Source organism: Equus przewalskii, chromosome 18 (assembly GCF_037783145.1).
Source record: "Equus przewalskii isolate Varuska chromosome 18, EquPr2, whole genome shotgun sequence".
NCBI classification, from domain to species: domain Eukaryota; kingdom Metazoa; phylum Chordata; class Mammalia; order Perissodactyla; family Equidae; genus Equus; species Equus przewalskii.
This window is the reverse complement of record NC_091848.1, coordinates 20,526,198-20,544,553: the sequence shown is the minus strand read 5'-3', so window position 1 is coordinate 20,544,553 and position 18,356 is coordinate 20,526,198. Positions and strand designations below refer to the sequence as shown.

Here is an 18,356-nt window from a genome sequence, read left to right as displayed (position 1 = left end):
CCTAGATGGCACGTTTCTACTCTGCCATTTTAACCCCAATGGACACCCAGGTCCTATGCCTTTGCCCAACAAATATTTGTATCCAGTTCATAATTAATATTACTACAAATAATAAACATAATAATAGAAACTGTGCCAGATGAAAAAAAAGTCTTTTAGATTAAGAACAGAGTAAAGATCACACATAATACTAAAAATCGCAAAAACTGACCTGGGAAAAATCAGGCTTGAGAGAAATTAGCAAGATGATGGCTAATACTGCCCATAGTAAAATTTGCTATTGATTAAAAATTGACAAAAGAACAAAATCTTCTTGATAAAATTTACAGTTGCAAAATGTGACCTGGTAAAGCTAGACCCCGTTGGTAGCAAAAGGGAATTTGCAATGGCAAGAGTTCTAATAGGGACAATTTAAAGAGGACTGAAAACTAACTGATGACTCAGACTGTCAAAAATTTACAGAATTGATACCAATTAAACTAATTTCATTAAAACAGAAAGAAAAAAGTCAAAGCTGGGAAAGAGTTCAACTGGATATCTCATCACCTCTTGCCTGCAGCGGACCAGCAATTCTTCCCTCTCTCTCCTACGTCCTCAATATTTCATTTTCTATTTGGTCATCTTATTTCTTCTATTTAAAAACTAAAACTTCTCTTGGGGGCCGGCCCGGTGGCACAGCAGTTAAGTGCACACATTCTGCTTTGGCGGCCCAGGGTTCGCCAGTTCAGATCCCGGGTGCGGACATGGCACCGCTTGGCACACCATGCTGTGGCAGGCGTCCCACATATAAAGTAGACGAAGATGGGTACGGATGTTAGCTCAGGGCCAGTCTTCCTCAGCAAAAAAGGGGATGATTGGCAGCAGTTATCTCAGGGCTAATCTTCCTCAAAAAATAAAAAAAATAAATAAAAATAAAAACTAAAACTTATCTTGATCCCATCCCACTTCCCACCACCCACTTCTTTGCAAACCTCCCCGAAGAGTGGTCTGCATACCTCTTCTACAATTCTTCTCTTCCCAAACTCTTCCCCTGGAGATCACCCACGACCTCAAGTTGATCAATCTCACAGTCAAGTCATCTTACTTATCTACCACAGTTATTTGGCAGTTGATCACTCTCGCTTCCTCACAATGCTTTCTTTGCTTGGTTTCCACTTCCAGGCACCATTCTCTTGGTTTTCTTCCACCTTGATAGTCACTCCTTTCAGTCTCCTTTGCTGGCTCATCTTCCCCCTGACTTCGTATGTTGAAGGGGTTAGGCCCTGGTCCTCTTCTGTTTCATGTCTCCCTCCATTGGTGACAGTACCCAGTCCCATGGCTTTAAATACCATCTAGATACCAACAACTCCCAACTGTATATCTTCAGTCCAGACCTCTCTCTCAAGATCTAGAGTTGTATATCCAGCTTCCTACTCAACATCAACCATGTAGATCTAACAGGCATTTCAAATTCAACAGGATCCAAACTGGACTCCTGATCATCTTTCCTCATTACCAGCCCCCAACCCCACCAAGCCTTCCCTGTCTTGAGTGATTGCAACTACACTCTTCAGTTGCTCAGAACAAAAACTCTGGGATCAGCCTTAGCTATGCTCATTCCCTCACACCCCACATCCTGTCCATTAGGAAACCCTACTGGTCTTCCTTTCAAATGTATCCAGAATCTGACCATCTTTATTACCTCCACTGATACTACTCCATCCGAGCCCTCATCCTCTCTCACCTTGCTTAACACAGTCGTTTCTACTTCTATCCTTGCCCTGTTATCATCTAGCCGAACCAAAGAACTATCTTCCTGAAACTTTGGTCAGGTTGGGTCACTGCTCTGCTCAAGACCCTGTAACGGTTCCCCATCGCACTGTAGAGGCAAGCCCTTCCCATGGCCTCCCAGGCTCAGGCCATCTGGCCCCTCTCTGCGCTCCTCTCCCATTACTCTTCCCTTCACTCCCTTCTCTTGAACCATGCTGGTCCCGTTGCTGCTTCTCTGACATATCAAATACACTCCCACCATAGAGCCTCTGCCAAGCATATCCTCCCCCAAACATCTGTTTGGAAGATTCCTTCACCTCCTTCACATCTTGGCTCAAATCTCACCTTCAAATGCTGCCTTCCCTGAGTACCCTATTTAATACTGCAACCTGCACTTCCCCCTCTGCTCCACGTTTTTTTCCCCACAGCACTTAAGATCTTTTAACATATTACATAATTTACTTATTTCTTATTTTTAGTTTCTGTCTTTCCCTACTAGAAAAAAACAACAGAAGGGCAGAGATCTTTGTCTACTTTGTTTACTGGTAAATTCTAAGAAAAACAATGCCTAGCACTTAGAAGATGTTTAGTATTTATGAAATGATGAACCATGCTATATAGATTAACAAAATAAATTGACTTACTGGAATTTTCTCCAGAAAAATACTTTTGAAAAAAGTCATCAATGTTGGTATAATTCTGATTCTTTAAAAAAATTTTTTTTAGACTGAAACAAAGGGTCAAAACCTCCATGGTGTCAAACGCTATATGGGTTAAAATGGTGCTGTAAAATAGCACAGTAAAAATATCCTGTGCCCACCAGGCTGTCAAGTGCTTTACATAACTCATCTCATGTGTTATTATGCCCACTACACGGATGAGAAGACTGAGTCTCAGGATATTAAGTGCTTACCAAAGTCACATAGCTAGTCTGTGTTGGGAATAGGATTTGAACTCAAGTCTACAAGCCTGTGCTCTTGCCATTATACCACTCTGCCTCCCGACCTCACTGAAAGACTCTTCCTACTAGTTTTTTAAATAATTGGTTGCATGAGGATGAGAATAACTCACTATTTTCCTATTAAATTTCCCCAGTGACTGGAGTTTGTCACTGACTACATTTGACAAGCAGGATCACAGTTCAAACAGCATACACACACACTGGTAAACTCTCCCCATTGGGCAGAACGGGACATATCAAGTGAATGCGAGCAGCAGCTGACTTGCAGACATTGTCCTAAAAACTTCACAGTTCTCTGAATCATACATAATCCCACATCCCAATCATTTCCTTCTTTCATCCCCCTCACCAAAACATATGGCACAACACTGACGTCGGTCATTTTACTTGGATTTTTAAAAATATGTAGGTTCATTCTTTTAAAAATTTTCAGCATTGAATGGACATATTTTGAGTAGTAATTAGCATGCCCTATATGGCAGGCAAAACAATGGCCCCCCCCAAGATGTCCACATCCTCATCCTTAAAACCTGTAAATGTGCTACCTTACACAGCAAAAGGAACATTGCAGATGTGATCAAGTTAAGGATCCTGACTATTCTGGAGATATTCTGGGAAGACTATTCTGGAATGTCTGGGTGGGCCCAATGTAATCATAAGGATCCTTATAGGAGGGAGGCAGGAAAGCCAGTCAGAGGAGATATAACAGGAGAAGCAGATGCTGGAGCAATGCCAATGCTGTTAGGAGGCCATGAGCCAAGGAATGCAAACTGCTTCTAGAATCTGGAAAAGGTGAGGAATGGATTCTCTCCTACAGCTTCCTTGCTGACATCTTGATTTTACCCCTGTAAGACCCAAGTTCAGATTTCTGACCTAATAAATGTATGTTTTGAGCCACTAACTTTGTGGTAATCTGTTATAGCAGCAGTTAGAAACTCATACGCTCTAGAAATGTGGTGTCATAGAAATGCCCAAATCCTTTGATGCAGTCAGCATCAATTCTGCTTGTACGTGCATTAAGGGAGCCACCAGCAAACTGAGAACCAGGGAACCACAGAAAGGTCTCAACTGACTCCAATATTTGACTTGACATCTGGTAGAGAAAGTCTAGAAGACATCAGACTCCTCCCTGCCTTGGCCCCTCCCTCCTTCACAGAGGTAACCACATCATTGATGTTCCACAGTTGATGGGGACCAGGCAGCCTTGCACCCACACAAAGAAACCCTAAGAAGGCATAAAAAGAGTCATTGTCTCAAGTTACCTGTTCCATTGATGAATGAGAACCTGCAAAGGGCAGAATCAATTTACTCAGCATTTTGTTTTGCAAAAGAAGAGACATAAAGGGACCTCAGATTGTGAGAATAGCTTTTAATTTTAAAACAATTGAAGCAATAAATCATCCATCTCTCTTCCCATCACAGGCAAATATTCTCCCCAAACATTTGAGATATTTTAAACAACAACTGTGACTAGTGCAAAATAAAATAAATACAAACTCTTTCAGAAGCCAACATCACCACCTGCCAGGCAGGTGGGCACAGGGAGGAATGGTGATGTATCGAGAACGGCAGGATTCGCAGTTTCAAGACACCCAGCTCTGACCAGACTAAACAATGCCTGGGGAGGGGAACACACAAGAGAATGTTGCCTAGAGTGAAACAAATATGCCCAACACCCTCATGTGGCTGACATTCTTGGTACCTGGAAGATGCTTGAAAAGTAAGTGCAAAGTTAGCAGCTTCTAGGAAAAGGTGAAAGAACAGAGCTTGGGGCTCATTTGCTTTTGTTTTTTAATTGGGGTCTGATACATATTGGTTTTTCTATGGAAAAATCTGCTGGCTTCTGGAAGGCATTCCATGCCTCACAGTGCTCCCAATTCCAATGAAGCATTTGTGTTGCTTCTATCTGGAGAGGTTGGAGAATTACCTTCCATACCTCGGTATTTCACTGCCTACACCATGCCACCTAGTCTAGTCTAGAGCGGCACTGTCCAACAGAAGTACCATGCAAGCCACACATCTGATTTTAAATTTTTTGGTAGCCACATTAAAAAAAGATAAAAAGGAACAGGTGAAATTTTAATACCTTACTTAACATATTTAAAATATGATCATTTTGGTACGTAATCAATATAAAATATTGATGAAATTTTTTACATTCCTTTTTTGGTATCAAGTCTCCAAAATCTGGTATTTTATGTGTACAGCCCAACTCAATTTGGACAAGCCAAATTTCAAGAGGTATTAGCCACATGTGGCCGCTGACTACTGCATTGAATAGCGCAGCTCTAGAGAATCTTAATACAAGCTCCTTCAGCAGGATTTACTGGGTAGGGAATCTCCTGCACTGTGCAGGTGATCTTATACCCCAGCTTAAGAGAACAGAACCTGGTTCTGTAACCTAGGATTTCTGAACTAAGGTGAAGGACAGAATCACATTTTATCCACGCCTATCCCTTGGCCCCTGTCACCTGCCATCTCCCCACAGACAGCCTGTACAGATGGATGTGACTTAGCAACAGCAAAGCCTACAAGATGAAAAGACATCCTGTCTGTGACAGACAACTTCCTCAATACTTAATCGGGGATCATAGCTATAACTGAATCAGAAGAAGATAATGTTATAAATGTTATAGATTTCGCTGAAGGTAGTTCTGAGGTTTTTCAGGAGGTGTTTTAAACGGATTTTTCATTGTTGAGGGGATGGTAACAACATACATCATGGACTAGGAAGAAGAGAGTTTCACGAGTGGGGAAAGAAAAAATGGATAATTACCAAAGAAAGTGGAAACAGAAGCCAGGGTGGGCACACCAAAAATGGCACAGGTTCTAAACTGGGGTGTATGGGCCCATAATAAACCAAATATATAACATCCAACCTCTATGTGATCCCTCATATCCCCATGTCTGACCCCAGTAGTAACCATAGGAAAATAAAAATAGAATCAAATGTTAGGGCAGGAAGGGACTTCTGAACCTATCTGGTCTAACCCACTCATTTTAAAGAAAAATGGCCAGAGAGGTAAAGGACTCAGCCCATCACAGGCAGAGATGGAGTCGGGCTACAAACCCAGGTGCCCTCACTATGAATTGCAGGTAAGGCTCCGTCTAGTTCAAGGAAATAAATGATGCTGGGAGTCACAGGCTCGTGCTACTCGCACTAGACATCTTCCATCTCCAAATGAGCTCAGGAGAATGGCAGGCACATTCTCTTGTAGGTGGGAGAAAACAGCCAAGTCAATTCAAAATATTGAAGCAATGTTGATGTAAAATAGCATTAAAACAGGATTCTTCCAATTGTCCTTTCTGCATACTTTTCCTCCCCTTTAAAAAAATCCCAATCTGAACCAAACTGGAGTTCTGATTAGTTAAATGGGCATTTAGATCAATTGACAAAATAAAAACTTTGCTACATTATATTTTCCAAAGACACATTCATTGGGATTTTACACAAATGGATATCAAAAGATATTTACAGGGAAAAAAGTGCTCTCTTTCACACATACACTCACACACAGTGAGAATTTCACAATTATACCACCACGCCTCACACAAGGACTCCTAACAGGTTGATAATCAGTAGACGAAATCCACACATTATTCCAGTTTTCAGTAACAAATAATCTCATCTACATACATGTGTAAAATTAAGTAGTATGTTCCAGACTTTTATTCCAGGGAAACTTGCCTTGTATATATTAAGGTATACATATAAATACATTTTTAAGCAAGAAAGAAACCCATTATTCGCTCCAGTTTTTCCCAATTCTTAATCTGAAATAAAGAATAAGCACATATACAAAACTTTGCCTTGTAGAAATAGCCCTTTGTTTTGTGAGGCAGGAAAAAAAGAGGCAGCCATATTACACTTTCTTACAATAGGTTTAGGCATCAAAAGGGCTAAATTTCTTTTTCTACTTAATGAAATTAAATAATGTATAGCCTATAATCTTATATCTTGACACCATTCATTTTGCAAAGTTTTATTAGAAAATTTTTTGTTCAAAATACACGTGCTATCATTGTCCATATTTCAGTCCAAACCCCCAATCACCTCCCACCCCCAGAAAGGCCTTTGCTTTGTGACAGCATTGAAAAGAAGTCATTTTCGATGTGTGTTTGGAGTCATTACTCTACAATACTCAGCCCTAAAGAGACTGGATTTTCTAAGGCTGCTCAGCGTGGGGTTTTGACAGGAGTCAGGGGCTCATGTAACAGAGTGGGACTGCCTTAGGACATGGAGTCAATGTTAAAAGGTGACACCAGCGGGCAAAATTTAGTAGAGAATTACTGCACCACGAGCTCCCGCCTTCTGCCAATCTCACTTGTTCCCAAATTGAAGAAAACATCAGATGAGAGAAGGGAGGGAGCATACTCTACTAGGACCCACCGTGGCACACCATCTGCGACCGTACCAAATCTCGCCATATCCTCAAAGCACAGTTGGAAAGAGAGGGCAAGTGTCATCACACCATTGTGCAGATGATGAAAGTGAGGCACGGGGAGGATGAGGGACTAGCTCAGCTAGGGGCAGCACCCGTGGTCTCCAGGCCACGAGCCTCGGGCTCTGCATCCCTCACTCACATGGCGTAATGCATCTGTGAGACGGCCCCATCATAACCAGAATCCTGATTGTTCACAACTCACCATGTCATCATCTGCCATCTGTCCTGTGTCTCACCCAACTGGTTCTACTTTCTTTTCCTACACTTTCTAGAAAGAGCCTTTCTACCAACCAAATGCATGTTTACCAGACAGCAATAAATTTTCCATTTGACTGAATAATCTGAAATAGAAATTCCAGAGACCCTGGAATTTGGTACAGGGCAGTAGGAAAATCACAGAGCACTATCATTCCATTTTTTCATCACATGTGAAACTCTGATCTAACCCCAGGTTACAACAAAACACTGAAATGTAAATCATGGTCTTTTATAATGTCATATAAACTTTCTTCGCATGTGAAACCCTTAAAGTACCCAGGATCACACTGTGGTTGCAGCAGATAAGCAGTGAAGGCAAGTCAGGAGGTGATTAGGCAAGAAGAGAGCAGGGATGGGACTCTGGCCCCAGAAAACGTAGAAATGGAGGCAGGCAAAGAGCTCAGAGATGAGAAAATTACAGACCAATGTGGGGCACTTAACATGATTCCAGGGAGTTGTCATGTGTTATGGTAAGAAGAGATGAGCTATTTTAACTAAAAATACACACTATACCTTAGCAGGAAGGGCTGCTGAGAAACAGAATCCATCTACCTTTGGCAAAGTACAGTATTGTGCTGCTGTGGGCATCTGGCATTACACCATCAAAGGTCACAAACCCAAGTGAATTCTCGACAGCCCTCAAAGGGACAATCAGCCCTTTCTAAGCCTGGAAATCTAAGTGGGGAACTAATTTTTTAAACTGTTCCTGAGTTATAGTTTCTTTAAACTATTTGCTTGCTTTTTCTAGCTATGCTTAATACCAACTGTTTTAATCTTTAAAAACCAACCCGTCACAGATTTTCTAGTTGACTATAAAGGTCTCACACTCTTGGTCTCATTCTTACACACATTCACACAATTGTATTATGTATTTTGATATGATTAAATTAAAAATATCTTTCATTGCAGATGCTCTAATCTACTATACATGGATAGGTCAGAAATTATTGTCTGTAATGAAAAAATTATGTCACAAATAAAGCCCAGCTCAGTTACTGATTTTCGTTATGAAACAAAAGTGGGCTTCTCATTTATTGTGGGTGAGGCCACATGACTGGCCCCATTACTTGGTTTCTCTGGAGGCCGCTACCACTGACCCCCAAAGCAAAATAGAGGGCTAGTGGCACATTCTCACCTTTGATGTGCCAGTGGCAGATCCCCCACCAGCAATATGAATACGTTTTTTTTAAAAAATCATCCTCTCCTTGAACATTTATAAAAAGAAAAACTATCTACAGTAGTGTATCATCACTAATAGAAATTTCTTCCCAGTTCTATTTCAGAAGATGTCAAACGATGTTCTTTAAATAATCTATAAATATCCCATGTATTCCTTCATGTCTGGCCGTCCAACTTCTTACTTTTTTTTTTTTTTTTTGGCAAATTAAAAAGGCATATGGCTTCTTCTCGCCAATTTGTACGTCTGAGGTTTAGCTTGGTATCCTGCGGTAAAAGTACATGTAGCCCAGGTCTTTAGGGGGCCTTTCAGAGGCACAAACTTTGTGGTCATTGTAGATCACCCACCTGAAAACAAAAGACAAAAGCATTTAATGGATCTAAGTCAGTTCCAGGAAACTCTGCAGGGAAAAGTTACCATGCCATACTTAAAATCATCAAGATGCTTTAAGATAACCATACTCAAGCTTGTGGTCTAAAAGGGAACAGAATGCTGGTGGGAAATTGCTTTTTCATTCTTGAACCTAATCAAAAAGTAGCTACTAAAGGAGCCTCCAATCATTTTAAATCCTCTATCTCATAATTCTGTTTGTAGATATCCATAGACAGCCTCAGGAATGGAGTCAAAAAATTATGTACAACAGTGTTTATTTTAGCCTTAGGTATAAACTAGCTAAAACTCAGAAGTAAATTGCCATGCAGTGAACTATTATAGAACCAATAAAATATCTTCAAAGAATATTTGGTGAAGTGAGAAAATAATCACAATGTAATATGAAGTGGGAAAAAATGTTACAAAACTGTCTAATACTTTATTATTAAATAATAATATTTATTATTATAAAGTATTGTGTACATACTTTAAGGTTTTAGAAAAGTTGTAAATATATATGCATATTTATATGTAGTGTGTACATATGTAGCCATATATACCCTCTCCCAATAAAAACAATAAAGCAAAGAGAAATATACCAAAATACAGACAATGGCTATCTCTAGGTTTCCAGATGACATATTCTTTGTATGTTTTTGTATTTTACAAATTCTTTTTACAATGAATTTTATTGCTTTTTAAATTATGATTAAGCTATTTTTTCTTAAGAAAAGTATTGTTAAAAGAGCTATCAGCCTTGGTAATAAAAAGAATTCACCATAAAACAGGTCCCTGTGCTCAACTATTTTGTTACTCAAGTTTAAAAGATAAGACTAAAAGACACACCAAAAAGGAACAGAATTGAGTTCTGAGTGGGAACTGATCACTCTTGCAGTAGGAGACACGGAGTGAGAGGTCAACGTCAAACCAGGAGAGGCCAACGTTAGGTGTTTCTCCAGCATCCATGTGGCCTGAGCAATGATGCAAACAGGAGTGCTGACCCACAGGCTGCTCAGTGGGGAGCTCAAGGAAGGGAAACCAGTGGGGCCTCTGGAGATCCAGCCTGGGGAGAATGTTCTGAAGAGAAGAGCAGCCTTACATCCCATAACTGTCTCCTTTCCTGTTTACCACACACCTAACAATCCAACTTAGGAAGCCAAGAAACCTACTGCAAGGCTGCAATAAGGCAAAACCCTGGATGTTTAGGGTTGTCAGATAAAACACAGGATACTCAATCTTTGACTATCAGGTAAGGAACAAATAGTTTTTTAGTGTAAGTTATGTCCCATGCAATATTTGAGACAATATTTGTACTAAAAAATTATTCATTGTTGATCTGAAATTTGATTTTAATAGGGCATCCTGGTTCTCTTGGGTTTTGTTTTGTTAGCCAAATCTGGCAATCCTATGGAGGTTCCAAATATGACATGCATTCTGCTGCAGAGTGCATCTTCATTTTGAGAAGTCACCTTGGTATGACGGTTGAGAGTGGCTTTGAATACCAGCTCTGACACAGCTACTTAGGAGCTAAGGTCAAGCTACTCAGCCTCCCTGAGCTTCACTGTCACGATGTATAAAATGGCTTTAAGAATACATCCCTCCAAGACCACTGTGAGAACCCAATGAGAGAACATGAAATCCCTAGTAGAGTGCCTGTCACACAGCAGGTGCTCAATAAAACACAGACATCATTCACCTTCTAAAAAAAACTCACCTTCCTTCCTTTTTGATATGGCAAACATAATGGCCACTCATTGTAGATGTTCCCATGTGACTGATGAATGCAAATAATTCATACACTATGAAAGAGGAAACAACTCAGTTACAAGGCAGTACTTCAAGAAATCAATAGCAATTCTGATCAGAATTTAAAGCCAACAAGAGTGTAACCCAGCAACTGTTTAGATTGGAAGACAAAGTTTATTTACCTTGTTATGCTGAGAACACACATGCCCACACATCCACCCAAAGTGACACCAAATTCAACCTGCAAGTTCTTAACAAAGCAGGACGTAAACTATCAAAGTACAGCTGACACTAAATCCATCTCTGGAAAGCAGTTAAAAATGCCACAGCCCCATCTGGTGGCAAGCTCACGGTCTGAAAGGGCAGTCCTGGCTCTACCTCTTCCGAGCAGCATGAGGATAGAGGAGTTATTTCATCTCTCTGAGCCCATTGCTTCACAGAGATGAAAAATCCACCCACTTCACCAAGTTGTATGAGGCTTACATGAGCAATTCAGACTAAAATATCATACAAATGTCAGGATTATGAGGAAGCCAGCAGATAGCTGTTAGCATTTATAGAAAAGGAAAATGCTTCAGAATACGCTTCTTGTGATTTCTGACTTGAGACCAAAATTCAGGCTTCGTGTTTTCTGAACAAGTAGATATATAGCCTCTTAGAGCATTAGACTGATGTTTATTCTCTAACGAGTACGTCCTACCACCTAGCACAGTATTCTGTACCAAATCCATGTTGAACGAATTTCAGCTCATGCTCGCCCGGCCAAACCTAGACCTACACAAGACACAGTGGGTTCCACAGACTGCTACCAGTCCCCTCCACAAACTGCTAGAGACTACAACAAAATAGGTACAGAAACTGAGTGAGCATAAACTTTAACAATAATTGGAGAACAATATTCATGTCTGTAGAATCTAATAAGAAAAAAATGGGCTTGCATAGTCATTTTTCTAGTACTCAGTTTTTATTGCGTTTTCCAAAGTACTGGTTTCGGACAGACCATTTTGCCTCACCTCTCCCTCTCCCATTCTCTCTCTTTCTCTTGCTGTTCACCCATGCTCATCCACTTACTCACTTGTGAATCCTCAGGCCTCATTTTACTCACCCTTCAGGACATCACACTGCTGATCACCTCCTCCTTCCTCAACTATTTATTCTCAAGACACAACTCTCTTGGTTGTCTAGCTGACTCATCAGCTCCTCCTCATCTCCCCGACCTTTAAATGGTGGTGATCTGAAGCTCAGCTCTCAGACTTTTCTTTTCTCTATCCTGATTCTCTCTCTGCATGCTTTCATCCAGTCTCACAGAATTAAGTGGAGTTATTTTCTTAATTTCTGGAAAGTTCACTGCTAATGTATGGAAATACAAGTGACTTTTGTATATTGATCTTATGTCCTACAACCTTGCTGAACGCATTTATTAGCTCTAATAGTTTTTTCAGTGCATTCTTTAGGATTTCCTATATATAAGATCACATCATCTGCAAATAAAGAGAGTTTTATTTCTTCCTTGCTAATCTGGATGCCTTTTATTTCTTTTTCTTGCCCAGGTGCCTTGGCTAGAACCTCCCCTTACAATGCTAAATAGAAGTGGCAAGAGTGGACAGCCTTGTCTTGTTTCTCATCCTAGGGGAAAAGCAGTTAGTCTTTCACCATAAGTATGACATGAGCTGTGGGTTTTTTCTAGATGCTCTTTACCAGGTTGAGGAAATGCCTTTTCATTCCTAATTTGTTGAGCATTCTCTCCTCAGCCTTATCTATCTTTGCCAATGGCAATTCCATTCTTCCAGTAACTCGGGACAAAATCTTGACTTCTCTCTCACACTCTTCACACACACCCAATCTATCAGCAAATGCTGTCAATATTTCCTTCAAAATATATCCAGAATCCAACCACTCTTACACCTCCAATAGTAACTCCTAATCCAAGTTACCACCATGTCTTGCCTGAATTTTCACAATAGCCTCCTAACTGGGCTCCCTGCTTCCTTCCTTGCCCCCTGCCCACTATACTCAGCACGGCTGTCAGAGCGGTCTTTAAATGGAAGTCAAATTGTGGCCATTTCTGTCAAAAACCCTCCCAGTGGCGTCCTAGATCTCAGAGTAAAATCTTACTCTTACAGGGGCCTATGAGGTGCCCCCACCTCCTTCCACTCTCCCCCTCACTCCACTCCGGCTACTCTGGCCTCCTGGCTGCTCGTCAAACACACCCAGCGCGCTCCGGCCTCAAGCTTCTACAGTTGTTCCCTCTACCTGAAACTCTTCTTTCAGATGTCACATGACTCACCCCTCACTTCATCAAGATCTCAGATCAACTGTCACCTCAGAGATGCTTCCTGAACCACCATATGAAGGAGCAGCCCTCCCGTCCACCCCCACCCTCACCCGACCTTTCTTTACTGTTGTCCATCTAGCACGAATTAACACCTGCCATGTCATATACTTACTCGTGCATTCATTTATTGCCTATCTCCTTTTATCCCAGGCTAGAATATAGCTCCATAAGGACAAGAAGTCTGTCTATCATATTTGCTGAAATATTCCAAGCACAGAGAACCATGCTGAGCACGCAGTAGGCACTTAATAAGTATTTGTTGAGTGTATAAATAAATGAATTAAGGAATAACTCCCTTCACTCTATTTCCTCATTTGTTTTTATATCACCTTATATTGACTATATTTATACCAAAGTATAAATTGGGGTATAAATTAGTGAAATAATGATTTAAAAAAGAAATGAATCAGAGGGAATTACTGTTCCCATCATAACTAAGTTTTTGTTGCTAGCTGTCACATCCAAAAAAAACTTCTAGGTTTGAAACCAGAAACCAGGCAAAAACAATTGTGAACGACAATCATTTTGCCTGGCCCTTATTTTCTGAAATAGTGATCCAGGGACCCTACCCTTGTCTGCCCTTCCCATTGCCCCCCAACACTAAAAACCCACCCAACCCCAGTGAGCAAGACAAGGTGTGGGCTGAGACTTCTTCCAGTTTCTTGACCCTGGTGGGTTTTTAAAGCTCTTTTAGAATAATTCAATAGCAAATTCCAAAACTTCAATTTGACAGGTACAGTGCTGGTCTCCCAAACTTCAGCTGCCCTCTGCTGCCCTCTTAGAATTTTTATGAAATAAAGACAAGATACGATGCCCCAACCAAGGCTTTTTTCCCCTCAAAGAACCGTCCCCCAAAACAACAACTTAAATAATGGAACAGGGTATTTAATGAGCACTGCCCAGCATAAGCCTGAGCCATAACAATGAAACATTGCTCAGACACCAACACAGCCAATGGGTTGACAAAACAAACACACACAGAGAAAAGGACAGATCCACACACTCCAATACACCCAAACACATCATTCAGCCCCAAAGGCATTTTTCCCCCATTCAGTTCAAAACAATTCACATATATACTCAGAATCATAAAAATAAAAAGAAAAAGATGAGCATAAATCTTAGTCCTATAATTAAAATTAACCATGTTTATCAATATAAGCAATCACCCCATGCATTATTCAAGACCTCCTGCTAGGAACCACAGCAAAAGAGAGAGTCTCTCTCAACATATTTGCAAAAACTCAACAGGCAAAAAAATCTCATTTAGTGTTTCTTTCCAAAGAGAAAGTCAAGGTGAACAAACCAGACGGGATGATGCTGCCGGTTCTTCTTCAAGTTCCTGGAGGTCAGAAAACAGCATCAGCACACACACTGCCCCTAAAATGTATAGACCCCTTCTCATGTAGATAGAAAAGCCAGTTTGAGGTAAGGTAAATCATTCAAAAAACGTTGACTTTCAACAGAGAAACTTTCAAAGTATCCGCAAGAGCTGAACAAACTTCCTATACATACCACTACGTCCTACATCTGCTCAATAGGGACCCTCTAAATAGCCAGAATTAAACAGCATCTGAAACTAGCGTCCTTCCTCCCTACTTCCCTCTCCCAACAAAACTTGTCCTTTTACGAACTTAGGAAAATGTTCCCAACCTTTCTAATCACAGAATTTTTTAACATCAAAATTTTATCACCCCACCCCCAAACAACACAGCAGCGATTGTACTCGGATTTTATTCATTGGGAGAGCACTGTCAGAGAAAGTCTATGAAACTTGGGGAGTAGCATAGGTAGGCAGCATGCCCTTTCATGTCATGTGAAGGAATGGTCACCCGAGGATGGTCTTGGATAGGGACTGGCAAACTAGGAAGCCCCATAGGCCAAATGCAGCCCACAGCCTATTTTTGTACTGCCAAAGAGGAGAAAAATAGGAGATGACCTGCATATGACCCAGGAAGCCTGAAACATTTACTATCTGGTCTTTTACAGAAAAGGCTTGTTGGCCCCTGGTCCAGGGGAATGAACTCAGTTCATCTCATTACTTACCACTGACTGAAGGTCCCAAACTTAGTGAAGTTACTTGTTAATTAGTAGATTTTTGTCCAGTAAAACTATGAAAAATTTCTGTCCAGTGAAACACAGAACCTCAAGGATTTACGATCTTGATAGACATGAACTAATTTTATCTCTAACTCAGCAATCAAGTTATCTTTAAATATCCTAGCTTCTCAGATGCATTTGAACCAACAACCAACTGGTTCCCTCATTAATTAAGGAGTTAAAGAAAATCTGTGATATGTGTTCAGTTTACATTTACCTGAGAGTTATGATTCCACCTTTTTGAAAATTATAGTTCAACAACACATAACGACGAAACGCAGCTCTAGATTCAGGAGTGCAGTTAAATTAATTTATATTTTATAAACCACTACAGCATCCACATATATTTGAAAAGCAGGAGTATCTTGTAAGGGTGCGATACATTATTTAGTCCACAGAAAGTGCTCACAATACAGAAACAGCAAAAGACCCCTTGAAATAACCATCGAGACCCCAGAGGCTCTGCAGACTTCTGGTGAGAAACCCAAACTGGGTTTTCCAATTGACAAACTGGGTTTTCCAATTGAGTCTTCCTAACTTGAATAATTTGTTTCATTACCCATCTCTAACTCTCTCTGTACAATAGCGGGGGGAAACAGCACCCCCCCATTTACTAACATTTGACTCAAAAACACCCTACATTTGCAAACAATCTCTACCCCCAACAGCTTGATTTCCCTCATCCCTGCTCTGAGAAAGGGCGGCAGAAGGCGGAGTTTTTGGCAAACTTCTGAATTCCCAAGAAGAGAAAAAGGAGGACCTGGGTAAATCAGTAACAGTTTAAGGCAGCTGATAACACAGACAGAATCTTAAAGGGTCTGCGAACTGCCTCCCCGACCCCAGCCAGCTCAAAATGACCAATCCCCCCTGACTTCTCTTTGTTATACAGCCTAAAACTCCAAATATCAAACACTTCCCTCCTAGCTTAATAGTTCCCAGTCATTCATACTTTAGTGTAAATTAGTTTACTCCACAGAGTGGCTTCCTCTTAATGTCCAATAGCCCCACTGACAAAAATAGGAATTACAAATAGGTGCTGAAATGGGATGAGCATTAGAGCCCAGATGTGGTAAGTAAGTGTGTGTGGCTTTCAAGTAGACCACTGGCGCTTAGCTCCCCGTGCAGCTGTACCTCCTGCTCTCCAGATCCTATTCTGGCTGCATTCCTCAGGGAGCCCGGCATGTGGGGAGCCCCACCATTATGTAAATGAAATGTCTCTCTGCTCCCCTTGCTGGAAAATCTCAGCTGCAGAAGATACCTGAACCATTACAGCAATGTGGCTGAAGGAGCCAGAGCAGGTTTTGAGTAATCACAGCCTAATCACATTTTAATTACACTGGCAATCAGTGAGTTCTTAAAAAAAAAAACAGTAAACGCTCATTAAGTGCAACACAGACACAGAAATGGTTTTGCAAACAGCAGAAGCCCAGACAGGTCAACTGAAGGCCTGATTTCCCTCTTTTTTCAAATTTTTAAAAACTCAACAGAAGGGCCAGCCCCATGGCATCGTGGTTGAGTTTGGTGTGCTCCGCTTAGGCAGCCCAGTTTCATGGGTTTGGATCCGGGTGCAGACCTACACCATTCATCAGCTATGCTGTGGCAGCAACCCATATATACAGTGGAGGAAGATTGGCACAGATATTAGCTCAGGGCTAGTCTTCCTCAGCAAAAAAAAAAAAAAAAAAAATCAACAGAAAGTGAAGCACTAGCCCTAAAATGTGTAGGACATGAAGATAAATAGACAAATATCTTCTGAAAAATAGACTTCTGTCTCCATTCCAATTTAGAAAATCTGAAATAGGATGACTCAAGAGGGAGTGAAGGAGAAAGCGCACAGACTTCAAAATCAGACAGACGCGAATTCCAAGCTGGTTCTACTACCAGCCAGTTGCCTCAGTGGCCCAAGTCACCACTTCCTTATCTGAATACCCAGCTGTAAGGAGTGAAGGAAACACTGTAGAGGGAGTGCCTGCACATAGTAGGCCTTCAATAAAGGACCACTACTAGAAGTGTTAATAGCACTAATCCTTTTAAGCCAATTACATAACATTTAAATAATGCAATGACATTACTTCCTCATTCAAAATGATAGCAATAAAGATTCTTTTAACATATTCCCTAAAGGAAGAATTTGATACGAGTGCTTCTTTAATCCCTGTCCTCATAGACAGTAGTCTCTTTTTTTCAATTCAAACACCTACCTTGTCATTATTTTCAGTGTTAACGTGGTGCAGTGATGTCCCAGTAGCCACTTTCCTCTTTACGGCAACAGTAACCTAATCTTGCTTTAAGGTGGTGGTTCTCAAATTTAAGCTGAATTAGAACCACCTGGAGGACCTGCTAAACCACAGATGGCTGGGTCCACCCTCAGAGGTCCTGATTCAGTAGCTCGAGGGTGGGGCCCAAGACTATGCATTTCTAACAAGTCCACAGGTGATGCTGACTCTGCTGGTCCACTTGAACCAGGGCTGGAAGGGACCAACCCTTCCCTTCGCAGCTCACAAGCTAGAAAGGAACATGTATCCACCCTCAGGCTCCATGAGTGGGTCCTGTGACCAGGGGCAGGGTGGGCACAACCAGAGTCTCATTCTCAGGACGTCTGCTGAGACCTCTGGGACAAGACTCTGCTGGATTTTAACCTGGAAAGACACCAATGCAGGAGGCACTGGCAGCCATCTGACAGCCATTAGGGAGAGCCTTTCTGAGACTGGAACCAACCCAGAGGGAGCAGAGCCCAGGGGCACAGCCAGACAAAAGGGTTTGAGTCTGGGAGTCAAGGACACACCTAGAGTCAGGTCTCTCTGGGACTTTCCAGCTTTTATGACCCAACACTCACTTTTTTGCTTAGACAAGTTTGGCTCAGCCCTCCTGACGGGTATAGGAGAACCCTTAAAACTGAGGTTGTTGGTTTTACTTGGTTTCTTGGTCTGTTTGTCTGTTTATTTTGGCTCTCCATTTTGCTCCTAAATAGTAATTACCTAAACCTTTAAATTGTCTTCATTACCCCCAGGTCAAATGTCCCAACCCAATTCACCAACCAAAAAAAGAGGTAAAAAACACTGTCTCGGGAATGGAAACAACCTACCTACACAGAATACCCATCTCCCCGAGTTAACCTATGCATTTAATGTAATTCTAGTCAAATCCCTGCAGAACGGCCAATGGCCAAAATTCAGCAGTAACAATTTAGAAAACATAACAGGAAAAAACTTT

At 41.2% G+C, this 18,356-nt stretch overlaps 1 protein-coding gene across 1 annotated transcript in view; it reads right to left on the bottom strand.

Moving 5' to 3' along the window:
* Positions 1 to 4,064: 4,064 nt before the first annotated feature.
* The window catches only part of USP13 (ubiquitin specific peptidase 13), a 106,426-nt gene continuing 92,134 nt past the window's right edge, over positions 4,065 to 18,356 (bottom strand). The window contains exons 20-21 of the mRNA XM_070583178.1: positions 10,677 to 10,761; positions 4,065 to 8,937 (exon numbers count right to left, since the gene is read on the bottom strand). Of these exons, the coding sequence (XP_070439279.1) occupies positions 8,844 to 8,937; positions 10,677 to 10,761 (179 nt within the window). The 3' untranslated portion in view covers positions 4,065 to 8,843. The remainder of the gene's footprint in view (positions 8,938 to 10,676; positions 10,762 to 18,356) is intronic.